Source organism: Oryctolagus cuniculus, chromosome 10 (genome assembly GCF_051225735.1).
Source record: "Oryctolagus cuniculus isolate XC-2025 breed Fujian yellow rabbit chromosome 10, ASM5122573v1, whole genome shotgun sequence".
Lineage (NCBI taxonomy): Eukaryota > Metazoa > Chordata > Mammalia > Lagomorpha > Leporidae > Oryctolagus > Oryctolagus cuniculus.
This window is the reverse complement of record NC_142876.1, coordinates 114,261,243-114,284,890: the sequence shown is the minus strand read 5'-3', so window position 1 is coordinate 114,284,890 and position 23,648 is coordinate 114,261,243. Positions and strand designations below refer to the sequence as shown.

The following is a 23,648-nucleotide window of genomic DNA, read 5'->3' as shown; positions in this document are numbered from 1 at the left end:
TTGAGCACAGCTTTTCCCAGGGGCTATTGTGCAGGAGGGAATAAAGGAAAATGTAGACAGGTGATGTGTTTCACTGGGGAATCCACATTCTGTGCCTCAGAGCTGGATTTCATCACCTTTCCCCATACTCAAAATAACACACAGAAAGATGATCTCAGTGAGTCTTTTCCTTAAAACTCTGCAGGTTTCTCTCAGGTGCATGGAGTCCCTCAGCTGTCATCCTGGGTAAGTGACTTTTTATTTCACAGATGAGGAATCAAGCCAGATGAGTTCCTAGGCTGGGGGTGAAGGGGAAAAACTCTCTGCATTGAGTTTTGTAGCAGCCTCAGAAGAGACGTGGGCTCCAACAGTTCTCCAGGCTCAGCAGTGTTCTGGGTAACACAGTGGGGAAATTTTCTTCTCATGATATTTGGTCTTTTAATTTGGCAACCCCCAAAATCAGTCCAGTTATTTAGAAAACATTCAATTTTTTTGTTTTCCTTTTATATATGCTTGTAGTCAACTCTGAAAGCACTCATTCTCTGATTGCTGTAGACTACAAGAGTGCTCATTCATAACCACACTTTTACCTGGAAGGGACCAGTTTTAATTCTGAGTTTCATTCAACATTATTAGTGTTGCTTCTTTCACCTTCATAAAAGTGTTAGAACTATGATTTTAAAGTGCCTTTGATAGTTTCTTTTTTAAGAAACAATGTAACCCTTTAGAAGGAAATGGGATCTTTGTTCAAAAGAGTGCCATGAGCAGTTTACCCTCTCCTTCCTACACAATGTCAACCAGTATTTAAAGATCTTTCTTCTTCAGCCTTCACTTGGACAGATTTCAAGTTCACGGAGTCAGCTCTTAGCCTTGAATACTCCAAACTAGATTCTGGGAAAAGAGGCTGAAACTACACTGAAATAAGGAAAATGAAAAGACAGTGATGGAGTGCTCTCCTCCCTGTCTCCAATTGGCCAAAGGACAATCAGGACAGGTATGTGGATCCAGATTTCTTTGTTAAAAAATCTCTCTCTCATTGATAACCAATTCGTAAAGAACTTTGAATGAACAAATTTCATATAGCTTAATTTGTATGCTTGAATTTTATGCTTTTTTCCCACAAACCGAATACATTGATGATGCAAGACATGTTGTACAGGCCTAGTGCTGTCATGCATTCATCGGCACAGATGAAGCTCAACAGTATTTCTTGCTAGTATGATGCCATGATGGTGATGTGGTGACTAACAGTGACATCTGTTTCACAGGATGCTGGGCTGCTCTTGCTGTTGCTCAGGGAAGCTGACTCAGCACTGTCTTCCATTATCTGTGACACATCTGGCTTTGTAGCTATGATAAGGCCTTTGCTTTAGAATGATAATAGTAATACTTATTATTACTAATAACTTAAGTCATTAATTACAATTACTACCAGTAAGTTACTACTAGTAACTAAAATACTTCAAATTTTTCTGACTACACATAAAAATATTGGTACCATCAATAGCCAAGTGTAAGCAGGCACCCTGAGATTTATTGTATAATCCCTTCACCCTGCATTGCCAATATAAAATTCTCACCAGATTTTTGAGAAACAGCTGCCATTCATTTGCCAAAATGTTTCTCAACCCGGTTGCCCCTCTTCCAGGCCAGCTCTCTGCTGTGGCCAGGGAGTGTAGTGGAGGATGGCCCAAGTACTTGGGCCCTGCACCCCGTGGGAGACCAGGAGAAGTACCTGGCTCCTGGCTTCGGATCAGCGTGGTGCGCCGGCCACAGCGAACCAGCCGCGGCGGCCATTGGGGGGTGAACCAACGGCAGAAGGAAGACCTTTCTCTCTGTCTCTCTCTCTCACCGTCCATTCTGCCTGTCAAAAAAAATGTTTCTCAAGCTTTTCGTTCACTCTGCTGGAATTCATGTATTGCACGACATCTATGGGCATGCCACTAACATCAGTTTGTGTGCTCTGTCAGCTGCCTCTGCACTGTTCTCAAGGTAATTCTCCAGCTAGAACCATACAACACAGAACATGTGGCTCAGGACACTTGTACTCTTCATATGCATCCATTGTGTATTATCAATGTCACCTTCTGAATTGATATGTTTGTTGGCCAGTACAGTCAAGTTGACGTATGTGGAACTAACAAACCAAAGGGTGCTCTTGTACACATCTAGGCACATCACCATGTGCTGACATAAATCCTAGCATGTACACATTGTGTCATTCCTAACAGCTTGATTATGCTCATGCTGCACACAACTGAACAGACATGGCCTCCATGTCTTCCTTTTTTTCACCCTGTATCTGTCCATTCAGAAGACTGTACACTGGTCTAGCACTGTGGAGTATGAGATTAACCCACTGCCTGCAACAGTGGGTGCTGGTTCAAATCCAGGCTACTCCATTTCTGATCTAGCTTCCTGCTAATGGAACGGGACAAGCAGTGGAAGATTGCCCAAGTGTTTGGACCCCTGCCACCCAAGTGGGAGACATGAAAGAAACTCATAGCTTCAGTCAGCCTGGTCAGCCCCAGCCATTTTGGCCATCAAGGGACTGTACAAACACATGGAAGATTGGTCTCTTTCTGTATACTTTGGGCTTTTAAATAATTAATTTTTTAAAAGCCACACACTTGTACTGAGATCTGCTTAGGGTTTTCCGCCTGTTACCCCTACACTACCCTCCAGACTGTGCTGTTCTTCATGATCTCTGGCCCACTTGATGGTGCCATGTAACACAGGACTGGCTATGAGTTGGGTCCATGCAGCACACAGCTGTCTGAAGTGAGTGCTGTCTTGATCAGGTGGTAGGAGGAGTCTTCATGGTGTCCATTTGCTCCTGGCTGAACTCAGCCTGCAGTATCAGATCTAAGAGCTCCTGGAGGTCAGTGCTCAAGGAAATGCTGATTTCTCTCAGACACTTCTTAGTCTGTGCTCTCTCTTTGTCCTAACCTTCCCACTCAGCCCTTCCTGATTCCACCTGTCTGGATGAGACCTCTTTAAGAACTTCCCAATTGTAACCCCTGTGATCTCTGTCATTGCATTCAGACTCTGAGGGCTGTCTGCTTTCTCCAGTGTGGAGAAGGTGACTTGGGGGCTTGGTCCATCAGCAGAGTCAGGTGCCACTTCGCACTGTCACTCCTCAGAGCTGTATCTGAGAGGGTCTCCTGGCTCCTCCTGCTGTCTTATGATCTCCTAGTCTGTGCAGTGCTTGTCAGGAGTGTGTGTGAGGAGCATGGCTGGGGAGCACTCGCTACGACCATTGCTTCCAGAATACTTTTTCTAATGAAATATCAGCCAGAAAGAGCTAACACATTAGCTTTCTGTTCCCTTCCTCATAGTATGTGAAGAGAAATATAAAATGTAGATATTTGGCATGCATGTTCCCCTGGTAATGGTGGTGTGTGCTCAGCACAGTGTGGAGACCGCTGGGAGGGTGGACTCAGCTCTCAGCCCCTGGCCATTCTCGGGAGCCACTGTGAGTGGGCACCCGTGCATGGTTCTGACTGGGTCCATTTCCTTAATAACCATTGTGTGAAAGGAGGCAGAATTTCTGCTCCTTCTGGAGGATTTGCTCTATTGTAAAAGGTAAGACTTTTCCAGTGGTTTTGAAGAAATTTCTGATATGATACCAGTTCATGGCACCGTACATCCTACCTTTCTTTTTCTTATTTTTTTTATTTTTTTAATTTTTATTTATTTATTTTTTGACAGGCAGAGTGGACAGTGAGAGAGAGAGACAGAGAGAAAGGTCTTCCTTTGCCGTCGGTTCACCTTCCAATGGCTGCCACGACTGGCGCACTGTGGCCGGTGCACCGCGCTGATCCGATGGCAGGAGCCAGGTACTTCTCCTGGTCTCCCATGGGGTGCAGGGCCGAAGGACTTGGCCCATCCTCCACTTCACTCTCTGGCCACAGCAGAGAGCTGGCCTGGAAGAGGGGCAACCGGGACAGAATCCGGCACCCCGACCGGGACTAGAACATGGTGTGCCGGCGCCGCAAGGCGGAGGATTAGCCTGGTGAGCCGTGGTGCTGGCCCATCCTACCTTTCTTACATGACCCCCTGAGAAACTGCATCTATGCAGTGCCATTTCGCAACTTACTATGATGAGACATGCTATTTGATCAGTTTTATATCATGCACTTGCATTACTAAGTATCAATTGTATTTTAAAATCTGAGTGAAAGCAAAGCCTGCACAAAGTAAATACAAAAAGTTTATGAGAAAAACTGAGTTAAAAGGTTAGTTTACTTTGACACAAAATATCTTGAAATCTGTGCCTAGTTTTTTCATACTATGGCTTCTAAGGAAAAAAATTAAAGATGTTTCATACACATGGAGTGTGTAGCTTTTTATAAAGTGAGCATCTTTCAATTACATTTTTGATGATCTCATGTATTTCAAATAACATAAGAAAAAAAGAGAATTTTAATTTTTACCTCAGCCTTTTACACATTGATATATCCTGGACCCCTGCATATGGGGGCGTAATTTCTTCTTGCTTAAAATTCCCATGTGAATTCATCAAAACTAATGGAATTCATCAGCATTTTGCAAATCCCATGGGAAATAAATCATTTCCCCACCTCTGAAAAGCTAAAAGCACAAATCCAGAAACAGTTTTTAATAATGGCAATTTTATTCTCTAGGTCCTGAGTGAAACCTGCAAGGGAATTTATTTATTATCCATTATAATTGACAAGTATGTAACTAGAAACAGCAGCTTCCAGGAGAGTACTCACAGGTGAAAAATGGTGCAAAGGGGTTGATCGAGACATCGTCCTGAAGCTAGGAGTTGTGGAGGAGACCAATTCAGTTCATAATATTTGCAATAACTCATTTTAAAATTTTTCTTCCGACATATACTAAATGTTATTTCTTCCCCCAACAAGATGAGTAAAAACAATCTACTTTTAAGTTTGATTGCTGTAAGAAATGGCTTTTACTCTGAAGTCAGCATTGGGATCACAGCCAATGCCTTCCATCTGTTCTTCCACATCCTCTGGTTCTTTCTCAAGCACAGGCCCAGACCCACTGACCTGGCCATTGGGCACCTGGCCCTCATCCACCTGGGGATGCTGATCACTGTGGGGGTCATAGCTGTAGACATTTTTGAGTCTCAGGAGGTATGGGACGACATCACATGTAAAGTTGTCATCTACTCGTACCAGGTGATGCGGGGCCTCTCCCTGGGCACCACCTGCCTGCTGAGTGTCCTCCAGGCCATCACCCTCAGCCCCAGGAGCTCCTGTTTGGCAAAGTTCAAGCACACAGCCTCACATCACAACCATGGTGGGTTTCTCTTCCTGTGGGTCTTCAATTTGTCCATTAGTGCTCATTTCTTAATCTCCACTGTTGCCACCACCAATTGTACATCCAACAGTCTTTTGTTTGTCACTCAATCCTGCTCTCTTAGGCCCCAGAGATACTTACCCAGGCTCACATTTCACATATTGGGAATCTTCAGGGATGTCTCCCTTGTGGGGCTCATGGCCGTCTCAAGTGGGTACATGGTGACCCTCCTGTGCAGGCACAAGAGGAGGTCCCAGCACCTTCACAGCACCAGCCTCTCTCCAAGAGCCTCCCCAGAGCACAGGGCCACCCAGACCATTTTGTTGCTCATGAGTGTCTTTGTGCTCCTGTACTTGATGGACTGCATGGTGGCTTCCTTCTCAGGGGTGTGGTGGAAGAGTGACCCAGTGCGCCTGTGTGTCCACATGTTGGTGGGCAATGGCTACGCCACCATTAGTCCTTTGTTACTAATCAGTAGTGAAAAACGAATGATCACATTTTTCAAATTCGTGTGGCATAAGGAGACTAAGTGTTCAATTGTTCGTTAAATAACATGAAATAATGATGAATTAGGGGAGATAGAATGGCCTGAAAAAAGAATTCAAAGTAAGGTTTTAAGGTTACTGAGCAATGCAGGTAAATGACACAGAGAATCAGCACGTGACATAGATGAGTAATTACGGAAAGTGATAAACAGCAATATTGGAGACGAAGTATTCAATCTGTCAAAATAAAGGTACAGTACAAACTTTCACCAGTCTTTTGTTTGACTGAAGATAGAATATCTGACCTAGAAAGCAGGTGTTTGAAATATTTCAATCAGATCAGAAACAAGGAGTAAGAAGAAAAAATCAGCAAGCCTGATCAGTGGTCCAGATCTATGGGATACCATCAGTTCATGGAGTTGCATTAATATCATAAAAATGTCCACACTGTCCAAAGCAACTTACAGATTCAATGTGATACCAAGTCAAAATACCAGCAATTTTTTTTCACAGAAGTAGAAAAAGCAATTATGAAAATCATACAGAAACATGAACGATCACAGATAGCCAAAGTCATCTTACACCATGGAAACAAAGCTGCACAATACCAGATTTCCAGATGTGCTGTACAGTTACTGTTAGCAAAATGGCCTGCTACTGGCATTAACACAGGCCTATTGAGGAATGTAACACAATGCACACCTCAGGTCAATCCATGCATCTAAAACCAACTAATCTTTGACAAACAAGCAGAAGTTGTTCCTTGGAAAAAGCAGAGTTCCTTTAACAAATAATGTAAGAAAATTCTATTTCCACATGAAGAAGTATAAAGAAGGCCCCTACCTTACAGCCTTTACAAAAACCAACTCACAGTGGATCAAGGATCTACACTTAAGACCTGGCCATCAAACTGCTAGGGGAAAACATAGGAGAAATGCTGCATGCAACTGTCCAAGGCAAGTACTTCATGGAAAAACTCTAGAATCCTGGGGAACAAAATAAAAAAGATACTAAGAGAATTACATCAAGGTCAGAACCTTTTGCACGGCAGCACAAAAAATTAAAGCGAACGAGCACCTACAGAATAGGAAAAATAGTTGCAAACTATGAATCTTAGAAAGGATTAATATAAAATAAGGAACTCAAGAAATTCAGTGACCCAAGCAATCGAGTGAAGAAACGGGCAGAGGATATTCACAAATCATGAACATAAACATGAAAATAATTTCAGAATCTTGAGCCAGCATGAAATGCACACTAAATTCACAATGAGGTGCTATACTCTAAAAATTAAAATTCATAAATTTCTAGTGCTGCTATAATGTGAAAAACCAGGTACCCTAATATTCTCTTGGTGGGATGTAAACAGCTAGAAGCATTGAGGATGGCACTACTGAGATTCCTCAGAAAACTACAAATATATCCAACAACTGACCTAGCAATGCTGCTCCTGGGAATCTAGCCAAAGGAAATTAAATCAGCATATGAAATTGTGAAACACTCCCATGTTGATGGCAGCTCAACCCACCATAGCTAAGCTATGGAATGAACTTGGATGTCCATCAATGATGACTGGATAAAGAAAACACCATATATATACATGCTTGTGCATTACTCAACCATAAGAAGAATGAAATCCTGACCTATGTCACAAAGTGGATCCAAAGGGGATCATTGGCTACAGAAAATAACCCAGTTCCAAACAGAAACACTATGTTTTCTCTTTATATTTATATTTCTCTTTATATTTGGTGCAGCTCTACTTAGTGCTTCATTGCATGCATCACTGAAGCATACCATGTCGGGGACAATACAGTCTTATTTCACAAGCTAACAAACAAATGTGTTCTCCCCACATGTTGGTATGCATGTCACCACATGACAAAAATATTTTATCTGTACATGCATGTGTACTGTATTGTAAATAAAATCTAGAACATCCATGTTGACAAGTAACTAATGCATAAGTTAACCCTAGGACAACTACTGGGCAAACCCAAGGGTTCAATTCAAATCACACACATAGTACCTGCAGCTTGTACCAAATTTCAAACTTCAGGAGACAAAACATAATGAGAGGTTGAAAAAGGACAATAAATGGACAAAGTGATTGTGGTTACTGTGCCTCCTGTAATATATGTGTGCATTAAATATATATACACACCTCAAGAAAACTATTACTACAACAGAAAATAAGAATAGACATGTAACTACAAAGGAGATGCACTTAGTCATCCAAAACTTACCAAAAAGAAAATCCATAACCAGGTCAATTCACTGTTCCTATCAAGAGTGTAAATGATTTATACCGGGGCCAGTGCTGTGGTGCACTAGGTTACTCCTGCAGCGCCAGCATTCCATGTGGGCACTGGTTCTAGTCTCGGTTGCTCCTCTTCCAGTGCAGCTCTCTGCTATGGCCTGGGAAAGCAGTAGAGCATGGCCCGGGTGCTTGGGCCCCTGCAGCCACATGAGAGACCAGGAGCAGGCTCCAGGCTCCTGATCACTGCAGCTCTGGCCATTGTGGCCACTTGGAGAGTGAACCAACAGAAGGAAGACCTTTCTCTCTCTCTCTCACTGTAATCCTACTTGTCAAATAAATAAAATCTTTAAAAAAGTATTTATACCATTGTTATGCTTAAAGGGATATTTTCCAGCATTGATAACAAAATACCTAAGGATGAATGATTTATAAAAAATCAGGATTATTTAATTCATGGGTGGAGATTCAAGGGCCTGGCACCATGAAGGATGACATCACAATGGTAGGTGTTCAAGCAAGAGGTAGAGACCACCTGGTGAGAAGGAAGCCACAGAGACCTGGGAGCTGGTCCTGTGCTTTCATTGTAACTGGACTCCAGGGAACAAGTCACTCATTTAGAGAGATCCCTCCAAGGGCAGGGCCCCAATGACCCCATGACCTCCCATAGGATCCCATTATTTAAGGTACAGCTGGACTTTTAACATCCTAACTCTAGGAACCAAGATTCTAACACATCCACGTTGTGGGGACACACATGGGCAAATCCAAAGCATAGCACCAGTCTTTGAAAACTTTCCCCAAAACGTTGAAACATGTAAAAGGGATACTTTCCTGCTCATTCTATAAGACTAGAAACAGAAAAAAAAAATATTGACAGGGGCAGCACTCTGGCAGAGCAGGTAAAGCCACCGCCTGCAGGGCTGCCATCCCATATGGGCGCCAGTTCGAGTTCTGGCTGCTCCACTTCCGAAGCAGCTCTCTGCTATGGCCTGGGAAAAGAGTATAAGAGGGTCCCAAGGACCCCTGCGCCCACATAGGAAACCCAGAAAAAGCTCCTGGCTCCAGAATGGCACTGCTCCAGCTGTTGTGGCCCCCTGGGAAGTAAGCCAGTGGATAAAAGCCCACTCACTCTGGCTCTGCCTCTCTGTAACTCTGCCTTTCAAATAAGTAAATCTTGTTTTTTAAAGAGTATTTACAATCTGGAAATTTTGATTCTTACAGGCAAACAAAACATACCTCTAAATAGACACGAGACTGATGAGATCCCTGAAGCTCTCTTTACTCCCAGTAATATTCAGGTTCTGCGGGGAGCTGGATAAATGTCGGAGAAGACGTCCCGAGGTTGCACCCTGGAGCACAGCCATTACCACATCATCCTGCTGGAAGGTGCGGCAGGCCGATGCTGGAGAGCTGGGAGAGCTGCGAGAGCTGCATTCATGGGCAAACACCCAGGGAAGGGAGGGACTCTCACTTCTTGTGCATTATTGCTGACAATGTAGTAGACACAGCAGGGGAAGAGAACCTGACTGTGTTGCTGAGCTCTGTTGAATCATAACCTGAGAGAGGAATTTGTGGGCTTCCTGCCTTACAAAGCTGATACAGAAATGTTGGCTGTGAAATTTCACACTATAATAACTGAGAAGTGTGGACTAAAGACAGAATATGGCCATAGCCAGGCTAACATTGTGTCCAGTGTATTTTCTTCTAAAATGAAGGTTGTTGCTTCTAGAATTTTAAAGAAATATCCCCAAGCTGTCTACACACTCTGCTCTTCCTGTGCCTTTAATATAGGGTTGGCAAAATCAGTGTCTGTTATGGGAGTACCTGTTGCATTGGGAACCATAGATATGCAGAGGATATCCAACATGTCTGAAAAGGGAGAAGACACACTGATATCAGCAAAGAAACCAATACATTCCCATAAACCAGTAGGAGAGAAATTTTCAGTGGAAAACTCCCAGAACAGAATGGATCATCTATGGAGCAATAAGGACACTGTACAAACAGGCTGCAATTAGCAGTATACCACCAGCAACCCCATGATGGCCAGGAGGAAAATGCTTCATGCCCATAGTGAGATGAGAGGAGGCTGCAGAAGCCCATGGGTCACTGGTGATTTTGGATGAGGGAGAGCTCTGCAGTCCCTGTTGACTGTGAGTCTGGCCAGGAGAACTGGCAGCAGCCCAGGCATCCACTTAGCTCCATGAAGGAACACCATGTTTTCCTCCTTTCCTCCCTCCAAAGCTCACGGCACCAGTAGGGAAAGGACATTTTCCCAGATCAAGTTGAGTGGAGGCTGCAGAAACCCTTGTGCCCCTAGCAATTTTTATCTGAGGGAGAACTGCATCATCCCCACAGACTTTCAGTCCAGACAAAATATAATATGGGAGGAGAGGAATTCACTTACCATGGGAAGGGAGCCTCATAGCCTCCTTCTCCTTATTCCACCAAAGCACCAGACTCAGCTTGCTCAGGTAGAGCTACAGCCAATCTCTGCCAAGCTAGAGGCTCACCCTGGGGACAGGTCAGTTTTCTGGGGTGGGAATGGATACCATGAACCCTCTTATTAGAGCTCCTGCGTCCTGCAATTGCAGAAATTCTGTGACACTGTGAGCTCTAGGACACAAAACTGAAGGGGCATATAGTGCAGCCAGGTTACAGGCACTTGCAAGGTCTGGTTTCAGAAGCTCAGGACTCCTTGAATGCAGGGAAGGCCCTTGCAGAGGGCTCACTGCTCAAACTACAGAGCACATACATGTTATGTGAGGTTGTACACCTGCATGGGTGTGGTGCACAGGCACTGTGAGGTCAGTCTCAGCAGTGAATCAGTCTGCTCACTGTGGCACAGAGAAGGGCTGAGGCTTGAAAATGCCAGCCAGCATACTTCTTTCACCTCCTGATGACAGAGATCTACCATGACCAAGCTGGTTGTCACTCCGGGCTCTACCCACACATAAATGCAGGCCAGAGCTCCCTGGCCCATTCCCAACACACATGTCTCAATTACTGCTGTAAGATACAGGCACTCTAACCAGATCATAGAGGCACATTTCCCCAAAGTAAAGCCTTCAGAGGAGATGCAACAAAGGATTCCCTAGATGCATAAAAATAAATGCAGAATTACAACAAAACTTGAACAAGGAAGATATGGCCAAAAGTAACACAATGTTAAGTCAATATTAGACTGCGAAGACATGGACATTGATTAAATTCCTGTCAAGGAATTCCAAAGAATGGTTCTAAGATTACTCAAAAACACAGAAAATCAGTTACATGAGATAAGGAAATCTGTACATGTCACTTATGAGGAATTCTGTAGGGAAACAGATATTAAGGAAAAATCAAAATGAAATATTAGAAAAAATTCAACATGTTAAACAAAAATGAAGCAGAATGTCTTAACAGACTCATGCAGAAGAGTATCTCAAATAGAAGACAAATCCATTGAAAAGTCTGACAGAAATAGAAAAATTTAGAAACAAATCAATATTCAGGATATTTGTAATACCATAAAACAAGAATATCTATGTGTCTAAGGAATTCCTGGTGAAAAAGAAAAACAAAATGGCTTAGAAAAATTATTCAGTGAAGTAGTATCAGACATTTCTCCCAATTTGGAGAAAGATAAGGACTTCCAGCTACAGGATGTACACAGAACCTCAACTGGCATGATCAGAACAGATCTTCAACGTGACACATTCTAGTCAAACTTCCAGAAGTCAAGCATGAAAAGATATCCCAAAGTGTGCAAAAAATTGTATCAGGAAGCCTTTAAATGAGCTCCAATTATTTGACAGATCTGACAGATTTCTCATCAGAAGCCTCCAGGCTAGCAGAGAATGGAGAACTAGAGTCCAAGTCCTACAAGAAAAAAACACCTAATGTCAGAAAATAGCATATCTGACTCCCAAAGAAGCTCTCATTTAAAATCAAAGGAAAACAAAAAACTTCCAAAACATGAAATTTGAAATCACTCTCTGGCCAGTCTTAAAAATGACACATAAAGTTGTAGTACACACAGAAACAGAAAATGATAATCACATCATGAAATAATGTACAGGACTCCTAGTAAAAGAGCAAAGAAGATCTAAAACAAACAATATGAATATTTATGGACAAATGTCAGAAACAAGACATTACTTAGCAATAATAACCATAGATGCAAAAGGACTAAATTCTTCAATTAAAAGATACAGACTGGCCAAAGTGGACAAATAAACAAAACCCATCTATCTACTGCCTCCAAGAAACACATCTCCCCAAAGATACATACAGAATGAAAATGAAAGGATCGAGAAAGATGTTTCATGCAAATGGAAACAAAAAATTAGCCTGAGTATCTAAGTATCAAACAAAATAGATTTAAGACGAAAACCAGTAAAAGAGTCAAAGGAGGACAATATGGAACACTTAAGTCATAAACTCAAAGAAAGATGTAACTATAGCAAATGTACATCCAACTAGGGTACCCAGTTTAAAATAATATATCAATTGTGAACAGAAATTGATCAAATGGACTAGTGAGATGGCATTGGTACATGCCACCTTGATGGGATTGAATTGGAATCCCCTGGTATGTTTCTAACTCTACCATTTGAGGTAAGTCAGCTTGAGCATGTCCTGAATTGCACATCTCTTCCCTCTCTTATTCCCACTCTCATATTTAACAGCAATCACTTTTCAGTTAAGTTTCAGCACTTAAGAATAATTGTGTATTGATTACAGTATGCAACCAAAAGTATTAAGTAGAACAAACAAAAAAAAAATACTAAGAGGGATAACATATTAAGTTGCTCATCAACAGTCAGGGTGAGGGCTGATCAAATCACCGTTTCTCATAGTGTTCATTTCACTTTAACAGGTTTCCTTTTTGGTGCTCAGTTAGTTGTCACCTATCAGGGAGAACAAGTGGTATTTGTCCCTTTGGGATTGGCTTATTTCACTCAGCATAATGATTTCCAAATTCCTATCAGGGATCACTTTTCAGTTAAAATTTAAACACCTAAGAATAATTGTGTGTTAATGACAGAGTTCAACCAACAGTAATCAATTTCTGTTCACAACTGATCATAATGATAGGACTAAGACCAAAGGGATCACATAAACAAGAATAGTGTTTGCAAATACTAGCTGACATAATAAAAAATCGAGAGAACGATCCAACATGGGAAGTGAGATACACAGCAGACCCATAGAATGGCAAATGTCCAAAACAGCACTCTGGCCTCAGCATCAGCACTTAAGGCATGCAGATCCGGCTGAAAAGCCCATGAGAGTATTTCAGGCATGAAAAGCCAAGACACTCTGGGGGAAAAAAAAAAACTAAATAAAAGATCTCCGCAAGTGAGATCCCAGTGGAAAGAACGGGTCATCAAAGAAGGAGGTACCTTTCTCTGAAGGGAGGAGAGAACTTCCACTTTGACCATGGCCTTGTCTAAATATGATCACAGTCAGTGAACTCAGGGGGCTTCCATAGCCTTGGCAGCTCATGACAAGAGCCTAGGGTGATTACTGATGCCATAAACAAGAGTGTCAATTTGTTAAGTCAACAACAGGAGTCACTGTGCACTTACTCCTCATGTAGGATCTTTGTCCTTAGTGTGCTGTACATTGCAATTTAATGCTATAACTAGTACTCAAACAGTATTTTTCACTTTATGTTTCTGTGTGGGAGCAAACTGTTCAAATCTTTACTAATGTGTGCTAAACTGATCTTCTGTATATAAAGAGAATTGAAAATGAATCTTGATGTGAATGGAAGGGGAGAGGCAGTGCGAAAGGGGAGGGTTGTGGGTGGGAGGGACGTTATTGGGGGAAGCCATTGTAATCCATAAGCTGTACTAAGGAAATTTATATTCATTAAATAAAAGTTAAAAAAATAATATATCTAAGAGGAGACATATAATACAATAATTAATAATGGGGGACTTCACCCCATTTTAATCAATGGATTAACAGACACCCTATGCATCTGGTAAAGGATTACCCAGAATATATGGGGCACTCAAGAAACTCAACAACAATAAAGCAAAAAATCCAGTAGAGCAGAGGGCAAAGGGCATGAATATGCATCATTTTAAAGAATCAAACACAAATGGCCAACAGACACATGAAAAAAATTCTCATGCTCACTCTCTATCAGAGGAATGCAATGGTAGTTAACATATAGAGTACCAAAAAAAAGTGTATGAGTGAAACTGGTATTTTAGGATTTTATAACTGTTTATAGCATTTATCTATATTCCTATTGAACAGTGATCTATTTTTTACTTTCAGATCTTGTTAACTAATGGAGCATATTACTATATTTTATTAAAAATAAAATTAGAAGTATGTTGGGGCCGGCACCGTAGTTCAATAGGCATATCCTCTGCCTGCGGCGCCGGCACACCGGGTTCTAGACCCGGTCGAGGCACCGGATACTGTCCTGGTTGCCCCTCTTCCAGGTCAGCACTCTGCTATGGCCTGGGAGTGCAATGGAGGATGGCCCAAGTCCTTGGGCCCTGCACCCACATCGGAAACCAGGAGAAGCACCTGGCTCCTGGCTTCGGATCAGCACAGTGCACTGGTCACAGCTCGCTGCCCGAGGTGGCCATTGGAGGGTGAACCAACGGCAAAGGAAGACCTTTCTCTCTGTCTCTCTCTCTCTCACTGTCCACTCTGCCTGTTAAAAAAAATAGAAGTATGTTGGGGGCTGGCACTGTAGCGTAATGGGTAAAGCCACCACCTGCAGGGCCGGCATCCCATATGGGCAGTGGTTTGATTCCTGGCTGCTCTACTTCTGATCGAGCTCTCTACTATGGCCTGGGAAAATGGTAGAGGGTGGCCCAATTCTTGGGCCCCTTCACCTGTGTGGGAGATCCTGAGGAAGCTCCTGCTTTTGGCATCTTATAGGCACAGCTCAGGCCATTGTGGTCATCAGGGAAGTGAACCAGTGGATGGAAGACCCCACCCTCCTCTCTCTCTCTGCCTCTGTGTAACTCTGCTTTTCAAATAAATATTTTTTTAAAAAGAGCATGTTATTATAAAAATGTAAAAAGTTGAAGAGGAGGGTATTATCATTATGTAATTAGAACTGTATCTAAGAACTACATGAAATCTCATCTCTTTATAATTTCAATTTATGTATTAATAAAAATAATTTTAAACCATACAGCTAAAAGTGCGCAAAGAATATGATTCCAATATCTTACTAATAGGGGAAGCCAGTTGTGATGTGTGTGTCCACTCTTTACAATTTTTGTTTTGTAAGTTTAAAACTATTCTGAAGTAAGATATTTTTAAAACAATAGAACTATAGTTGTCTCCAAAAAAAAAAAAAACAAGATATACAAATGGCCAGTAATCTCATAAAAATGTTCAACAGCTTTAGCATGAAAAAATGTAAAATCAAAGGCATATGAAAAGCCTGTTCAAATTCCTAGGATGACAATATAACATGGAAGATGTAACTTTTGTTAAGGAGGTGAGCAAATTGGATCTTTGATATGGTCACAAACCAAAATGGATTCTATGGCCACTGAGTCTGTCAGATCAGAGCTACTACCCCCAGGAGCCGTGTCCCAGATCAGGGAAAGCCAGAGCAGAACTGGGTGGTGGTGGGTCACACCTATCACAGCCTGCGTGAGCTCAGACTACTGATGGACACACATTGCCCCTAGCCTTTGTATTAAACCCAGTCTCACTGCTCTACTTCGTGGACAAGCTGGGTGAGCAACGGAGTTTCCTGGGCATTTTACTTTTATCTCACTGAACTGCGGAATAGACAGAATTTCATCCTGTAAGAGATTCCCTTGAAGATGAACTTCATAAAATGGTCAGAGTTGTTCCAGATCCCCGTGGCTGACGTCTCTACTTTGGGAGCACAATCACATCTGAAGCCTGGGGCTCCTCCAGTGCCAGGAGATGCTGGCTTCCCCCACACTGCTCCATCATCACTAAGTCCTCAGAGTCCTTGCCCTTGGAGGGCTGAGGACATTGATTTCTCTCTGCATCAGCCACAGAGTGCACGGGTCCCATCCTTGAACACAGGTGTGAGCTCCACCTCCTGAAGGGTCTGGACCATCAGCAGGCAGGGGCTGTGTATTTATCACACGGGGGAACACAGCAGGGATCGTTAGAGAATGAAAATGATGAAACAGACTCCAAAGACCACGGCCATAAGATTTTCATTTCTCATTTAATCTGAGACAGATCTTGGAACTTGAAACTAAGAACAACATCATGGAATAAACTGCTGGCATGCCAGGTGCTTTGTGTGTCAGTGGATGCTGGGGCCAGGCTGCCCCTCACACTGTAGGGAGAGGGCCCTCAGCCCCAAGGAACTCAAGGAGGTCACGAGGGGTCTCAGCACAGAGTAGAGGCACTGCACAGTGTGGAGTAGGTTGGGAAGAAGGTACTTACAGGATCAAGATGAGAACGTGGTGCTGTCTATCCAGCCAGCCCCCTTCTGGCCCTAATAAAGTTTCATGGAACTCACAGGAAAGTTTGGAGCTCAGCTCTCCCCAGATTGCTATTATCCATGAGTTAATAAAGGAAGATGCACAGAGAGGTGACACGTTCCACTGGGGCCTCTGTATTCTGAGCTCCCCAGTGGAATCCGTCACCCTTCCCCAGACACCACAATGACAATCCACAAAGATGAGCTCAGAGAGTCTTTTCCTTAAACCTCTGCAGGTTCCTCTCTGGTGCATGGATCCCCTAAGCTGTCCTCGTGGGTGAGTGTCTCTTTACTGAACACATTAGGAATCAGGTGGGTAGGTTCCTAAGCTGGGGGAAATTGGGACTACAGGGAGGTTTGTAGCAGCCTCAGAAGAGACGTGGGCTCCAACAGTCCTCCACAGCTCAGGAGTGTTCTCTGTGCAACATGATGCAGAAATCTTCTCAGAATATTCGCAGTGTGCACCCAGCACAGTGTGGAGGCAGCTGCGTGAGTAGACTGTGTCTTCACCCCTTATCCTGATTCTCATGGAGACACTCTCAGTGGGTGGTCCTGGATGCATCCTAAATTTTCCTTTTCCTTTACTGTAATTCTGAGAAAAAGAGGAAAAGCTTTTCAGCTCCTTCTGGGAGAATTCCTCTAAAGGAAAAATAAGAGTTTCCTATGGTTTTGGAGAATGATCCACCTAAAATATGATTTTCTAACATGATTCCAACTTTGTGGCATTTATGTCCTGCCATTTTTACACAAACTATTGAGAAATATTGAACGTATGTAGCCCCTCAACTACCACTTAACAATAAGGCATATCAGTTTGATAATGTCATGTACTTTAACTTAAGAGGTTCAATTATATTTTAAAAGATGAAAAAAAACAAAGCCTGTAAATCAGAGCTTTAAAAAGTTCAGGTAATATTTGAATTAAAAGACAAGTGTATCTTGGCAGAATAAAACATTTTGAAATCTTGGCCTAGCTTTTTCATAATAAGCATTTTAATGAAATATGTTGACAGTGCTTTAAATAAGCACTGTCAGTAGATTTGGGGTATCAGGTGAAACAGTACACAGGGGCCATTGCGCTGATCCGAAGCCAGGAGCCAGGTGCTTCTCCTGTCTCCCATGTGGGTGCAGGGCCCAAGCACTTAGGCCATCCTCCACTGCACTCCCGGGCCACAGCAGAGAGCTGGTCTGGAAGAGGGGCAACTGGAACAGAATACGGTGCCCCAACTAGGACTAGAACCTGGTGTGCTAGCACCACAAGGCAGAGGATTAGCCTAGTGAGCCGCGGCACCGGTGACAGTTTCTTTTTTAAGAAACAATGTAAGTCTGGCTGGCACTGTGGCTCAGTAGGCTAATCCTCTGAGGCGCCGGCACCCCGGGGTTCTAGTCTCGGTTGGGGTGCTGGAATCTGTCCTGGATACTCCTCTTCCTGTCCAGCTCTCTGCTGTGGCCCAGGAGGGCAGTGGAGGCTGGCCCAAGTCCTTGGGCCCTGCACCCACATGGGAGACCAGAATAAGTACCTGGCTCCTGGTTTCGGATCAGCGTGGTGCACCAGCTGCAGTGGCCATTGGAGGGTGAACCAATGGAAAAAAAGGATGACCTTTCTCTCTGTCTCTCTCTCTCACTGTCCACTCTGCCTGTCAAAAAAAGGAAACAATGTAACCCTTTAGAAGGAAATGGGATCTTTGTTCAAAACAGTGCCATGAGCCGTTAACCTTCTCCTTCCTACAAAATGACTACCATATTTGCTCTTAAAGATCTTTCTTCTTCTGCCTTCATGTGCACAGATTTCAAAATCATGGAGTCAGTTCCTAGCCTTGAGGATATTCCAAACTAGAGGATAGGGAACTGATGCTGAAATACACTGAAAATAATAAAAAAAAAAAGAACGAAAAGATGGTGATGCAGATCTCTCCTTACGGCCAAATAGTGGAAGGACATGATCTCAAGACAGGTATGTGTCTCTAGATTTCTTTTTTCATTAAAAAAAAATCCTTGTTTTTAGTATTAGTATTAAGTCATTAATTGCAAATATTACCAATAAGTTCCTACTGAGTAAAATACTTCAAAATTTTCTGACTACACATAAAAATATTGGTACCATCAATAGCCAAGTGCAAGCAGGCACCCTGAGCTTTACTTTATAATCCCTTCACCTTGCATTGTATAAAATTGTCACCCAGATTTTTTGACAAACAGCTACCATTTATTTACCAAAATATTTCTCAAGCTTTTTCTTCACTCTACTAGAATTGATGTATTGTGCAACATCTGTGTACATGCGACTAACATCAGTTTGTGTGCTCTGTCAGCTCCTTCTGAACCGTAGTCAACCTAATTCTCCAGCTAGAAACATAGAACACAGAATATGTGGCTAAGTACACTTGTACTTCTTGATACACATTCACTGTGTATTGCCAAAATCATCTACTGAACCGATGTTTGTTGGCGAAGACAGTCAAGTTGACCTCTTTGGAACTGACAAACCAACAGGTGCTCTTTCACATATCTAAGCACACCACCAAGTGCCTGACATAAATCCTAGCATGTACACATCAGGTCAGTCCAACAGCTTGATTAGGCTTATATTGTACCTGACTGAACAGACATGTCCTCCACGTCTTCTTATTTTCACCCTGTATCTGTCCATTCAGAAGACTACACACGGGGTAGCTTTGTGCTGTACAAGGTTAACCCTCTGCCTGCAACACTGGCATTCCTATGGGTGCTGGTTCAAATCCAGGCTGCTCCACGTCCGATCTAGAAACCTGCTAATGAAATGGGAAAAGCAGCGAATGATGCCCTAGTGTCTAAGCCCCTGCCACCCAAGGGGGAGTCCTGCAAGAAGCTCCTCACTTAGGCTTGGCCTACCAAGGCAGTTTTTGAACATCTGAGGAGTGTACCAGCACATGGATCTCTGTGTCTCCTTCTGACACTGACTTTCAAATAAGTCATTTTTAAAAGGGCCACACGGTTGCACTCAGATCTGCTGAGGGTTTTCCTCCTGTCACCCATACACTTCCCTCCTGACCACCAGTGGTACACTGATCCTGGTGTTTTCCACTGTCCCTGGCCCACCTGATGGTGCCATGTAGCACAGGACTGGCTGTGAGTTGGGTCTGGGCAGCACACAGCTGTCTGAAGTGAGTGCTGTCTTGATCAGGTGTAGGAGGAGTCTTCATGGTGTCCATTTGCTCCTGGCTGAACTCAGCCTGCAGCATCAGATCTAAGAGCTCCTGGAGGTCAGTGCTCAAGCAGATGCTGATTTCTCTCAGACACTTCTTAGTCCTGTTCTCTCATTCTCCTACCCTTCCCACTCAGCCCTTCCTTCCTCTCCTGTGATACCAACAGTCCGCATGAGACCTCTTTAAGAACTTCAAATTGTAAGCGCTGTGATCTTTTGACATTGTGTTAGCAGTCTCCAGTCTCTCTGAGGGCTGTCTGCTTTCTCCAGTGTGGAGAAAGTGACTTGGGGGCTTGGTCCATCAGCAGAGTCAGGTGCCACCTCACACTGTCACTCCTCAGAGCTGTATCTGAGAGGGTTTCCTGGCTCCTCCTGCTGACTTATGATCTCCTAGTCTGTGCTGTGCTTGTCAGGAGTGTGTGTGAGGAGCGTGGCTGGGGAGCACTCACTACGACCATTGCTTGCAGAATACTTTTTCTAATAAAATATCAGCCAGAAAGAGCTAACACATTAGCTTTCTATTCCCTTCCTCATAGTATGTGAATAGAAATATAAAGTGTAGATATTTGGCTTGTGTGTTCCCCTGGTAACAGTGGTGTGTGCTCAGCACAGTGTGGAGACTGCTGGGAGGGTGGATTCAGCTCTCAGCCCCTGGCCATTCTCGGGAGCCACTGTGAGTGGGCACCCGTGCATGGTTCTGACTGGGTCCATTTCCTTAATAACCATTGTGTGAAAGGAGGCAGAATTTCTGCTCCTTCTGGAGAATTTCCCCTATGTAAAAGGTAAGACTTTTTGAAGAAGGCTGCACCTAAAATAGAATGTCTTGACATGATACCACGTTCATGGCACTGTACATCCTGCCTTTCTTACAATATCCCACGAGAAACTGCATCTATGCAGTCCCTCACTCACAACTCACCTGTGGTAAGAGATGCTATTTGATTAGATTTATATAGTGTACTTGTATTTGTGAGGTTCAATTTTATTTTAAAATCTGAATGCACCAAAGCTTCTCAAGGGAAATATACAAAGTTTGTGAGAAAAAATTAATTTAAAAGATAAGTTTATTTTGACTTAAAACATCTTGACATCTTGCATATTTTAATACTATGCATTATAATGAAAGACTTAAAGAGCCTTCTCACACTTGGAGTGTGGAGCTTTTTGCTAAATGAGTCCCCATTAGATTTTTGATGTTCTTAAGTATTTGAAGTAACATAAGAAACAGAAGCTGAGAATTGTAGTTTTTCATCAGCTTTTTAAAGTGTTATGATAAAATGTTATCTATTAATTATTACTATTTTAAAACACTATCAGTATATATTTTCCAGTTACACAGTAGACAATTGTTTTTTACTTCAAGTACAGGAAAGACGCAGAAGGCAGTTCACAGCTGTGTGCTTACTGACAGCACAGGACCCAGGATATGCAGAGACAGAGGAGTCTGAGTGCTCAACCTTTTTACCACTTCTCTGAGCAAACCACATATTCAAAACATATCCTCATAAATGTATGCATAGATCAAATTCTGTCATTTATTTGACCAACACTTCAAAAAGGTTAAATTTTATACATGCTACTGTGTAATTTCTACTGTTGAAAGCTGAAGTTTTCCAAGGTTTAAACCAACTTCCACATGGTCTCTGGATTCTTAAATGCTACACAGCAATGGAACTTAACCCGTTCAACTTCTTAGCTACTTACAGTATAGAACCCCAATACTCCAATTTTCTGTGATGAAATCCAGCCTGACATCTTGATTCTCAAATGATAAATATGTGAAATGTGTTACTGGAATTATTGTCATGACAGTAATTGCTGCATGTTTATAAAGTTTCAACTACAGTAAATAACTATATTACACAGGGAAACATCCCCCATGTAGGTCAAGCCAAGTTCTCCAGCATAAACTTAACATTTAGGTCCACAAGCACTTCCACCCATGGGGAAGACAGGAAGGCTCAAGGCCCCCTGGAGAACCACCTTCCTGGTGGAGGAGGAGGGGGTGTCCCATTCTCATTTCTGCAGAAAGCAATCATCCCTCTACTTAGACTCTGAACATATTCACAGTGGTTTGCACAAGCCAGGCACAGAGAGGGAAGGAACAGAGGGTGTTCAGAGCCTGCTACTGTGTTGCTCACACTCCCCTGTTCCTCTAGGCAGGGACAGAACTGGCAAATTATGAGAGGATGGCACTCTCTCAGGTGAGCTCAAGAGAACCTCACAGGGACAGGCAGAGACCACTGTTCCCCAGGCAGTACACCTGTTCACATGTTTACCTCATACACTTGTACACATAAAGTCTCTAATAAGTGACCTGCTTACCTATAGTTACAAATAACTGGAGCTCTTGAAAATTAACTGAAATGTGATCCCTGTTAAACATAAAAGTGGGAATAAGAGAGGGAAGAGATGTATAATTTGGGGCATGCTCGGGTTGACTTGCGCCAATTGGTAGAGTTGGAAACATACCAGGGGATTCCAATTCAATCCCATCAAGGTGGCATGTGCCAATGCCATCTCACTATTCCAAGTGATCAATTTCAGTTCACAATTGATCATAATGAAAGGACTAAGAGTCAAAGGGAGCACATAAACAAGTCTAGTATCTGCTAACACTAACCGATAGAATAAATAAAGGGGAGAGTGATCCAACATGGGAAGTGAGATACTCAGCAGACTCATAGAATGGCGGATGTCCTAAATAGCACTCTGGCCTCAGAATCAGCCCTAAAGGCACTCGGATCTGGCTGAAAAGCCCATGAGAGTATTTCAGGCATGGAAAGCCAAGGCACTCTGGCAAAAAGATCTCTGTGAGTGAGATCCCAGTGGAAAGAACAGGTCTTCAAAGAGGGAGGTGCCTTTCTCTGAAGGGAGGAGAGAACCTCCACTTTGACTATGACCTTGTCTAAACAAGATAAGAGTCGGAGAACTCAAGGGGCTTCCATAGCCTTGGAAACTCATGACTGGTGCATAGGGAGATTATTGATGCCATAAACAGGAGTGTCAATTTGTAAAGTCAACAACAGGAGTCACTGTGCACTTACTCCTCATGTAGGATCTCTGTCCTTAATGTGCTGTACACTGAGGCTTAATGCTATAACGAGTACTCAAACAGTATATTTCACTTTGTATTTCTATGGGGGTGCAAACGATTGAAATCTTTACTTAATGTACACTAAACTGATCTTCTGTAAAAAAAAAAAAAAAAGAAATTATCAATTCCCAACTTGACTCTCACTGGGATTAAACATGACAATAGGTCTGATCTGATTTCATCATGATTTAAAAAAAATCATCTATTATTTTTCACTTTATGTTTCTGTGTGGGAACAAACTGTTGAAATCCTTACTTAAGGTATACTAAGCTGATCTTCTGTATATTAAGATAATCGAAAATGAATCTTGATGTGAATGGAAGGGGAGAGGGAGTGGGAAAGGGGAGGGTTGTGGGTGGGAGGGACGGTATGGGGGGGAAAGCCATTGTAACCCATGAGTCGCACTTTGGAAATTTATATTCATTAAATAAAAGATAAAAAAAAAAAACAAATAACTGGAGCTCAGATATCTTGATAGCTGAGGTCATAATCTAATGATGTCAGAATTTAAATTTAAATTCTGAGTCTACACTAACCACCATTTGGTTCTATGTATTAAGAAGATTTTTCTGGAAGTAAATTAAAATAAATATAGCAGTGGCATTAGAAAAATGTACATATCAATATACCCCTGACACCTACTGCATTTGTAGGTCTAATTTCTTCTTCCCTAAAATTCTCATTTGAATTTATCAAAAACAGCGCTCTTACACTGTGTCCTGAATTCGCAGCTCCAAAAATAAATAACTCATTGTCCTGACTTTAAAACAAAAATAACATGAAAATAAGGAAATAATTTTCAATGATGGCAATTTTATACTCCAGGTTCTGTGTCAGCCAGCCCTGCAGTGGAAAATATTTTCCAATTCTAACTGGCAAGTGTGTAACTAGAAACACAGTGGCTTCCAGAAGT

General features: G+C 42.6%; 2 protein-coding genes across 3 annotated transcripts in view; one reads left to right on the top strand and one right to left on the bottom strand.

Annotated features, from left to right (window-relative positions):
* LOC138846706 (uncharacterized) overlaps positions 1-23,648 on the bottom strand; it is a 480,670-nt gene that overhangs the window by 113,272 nt on the left and 343,750 nt on the right. The window lies entirely within an intron of this gene.
* ORYCUNV1R1542 (vomeronasal 1 receptor oryCunV1R1542) lies at positions 4,869-5,816 on the top strand. Its single transcript, NM_001167231.1, is given in 1 exon segment — positions 4,869-5,816. A coding segment is annotated over 1 exon segment (948 nt).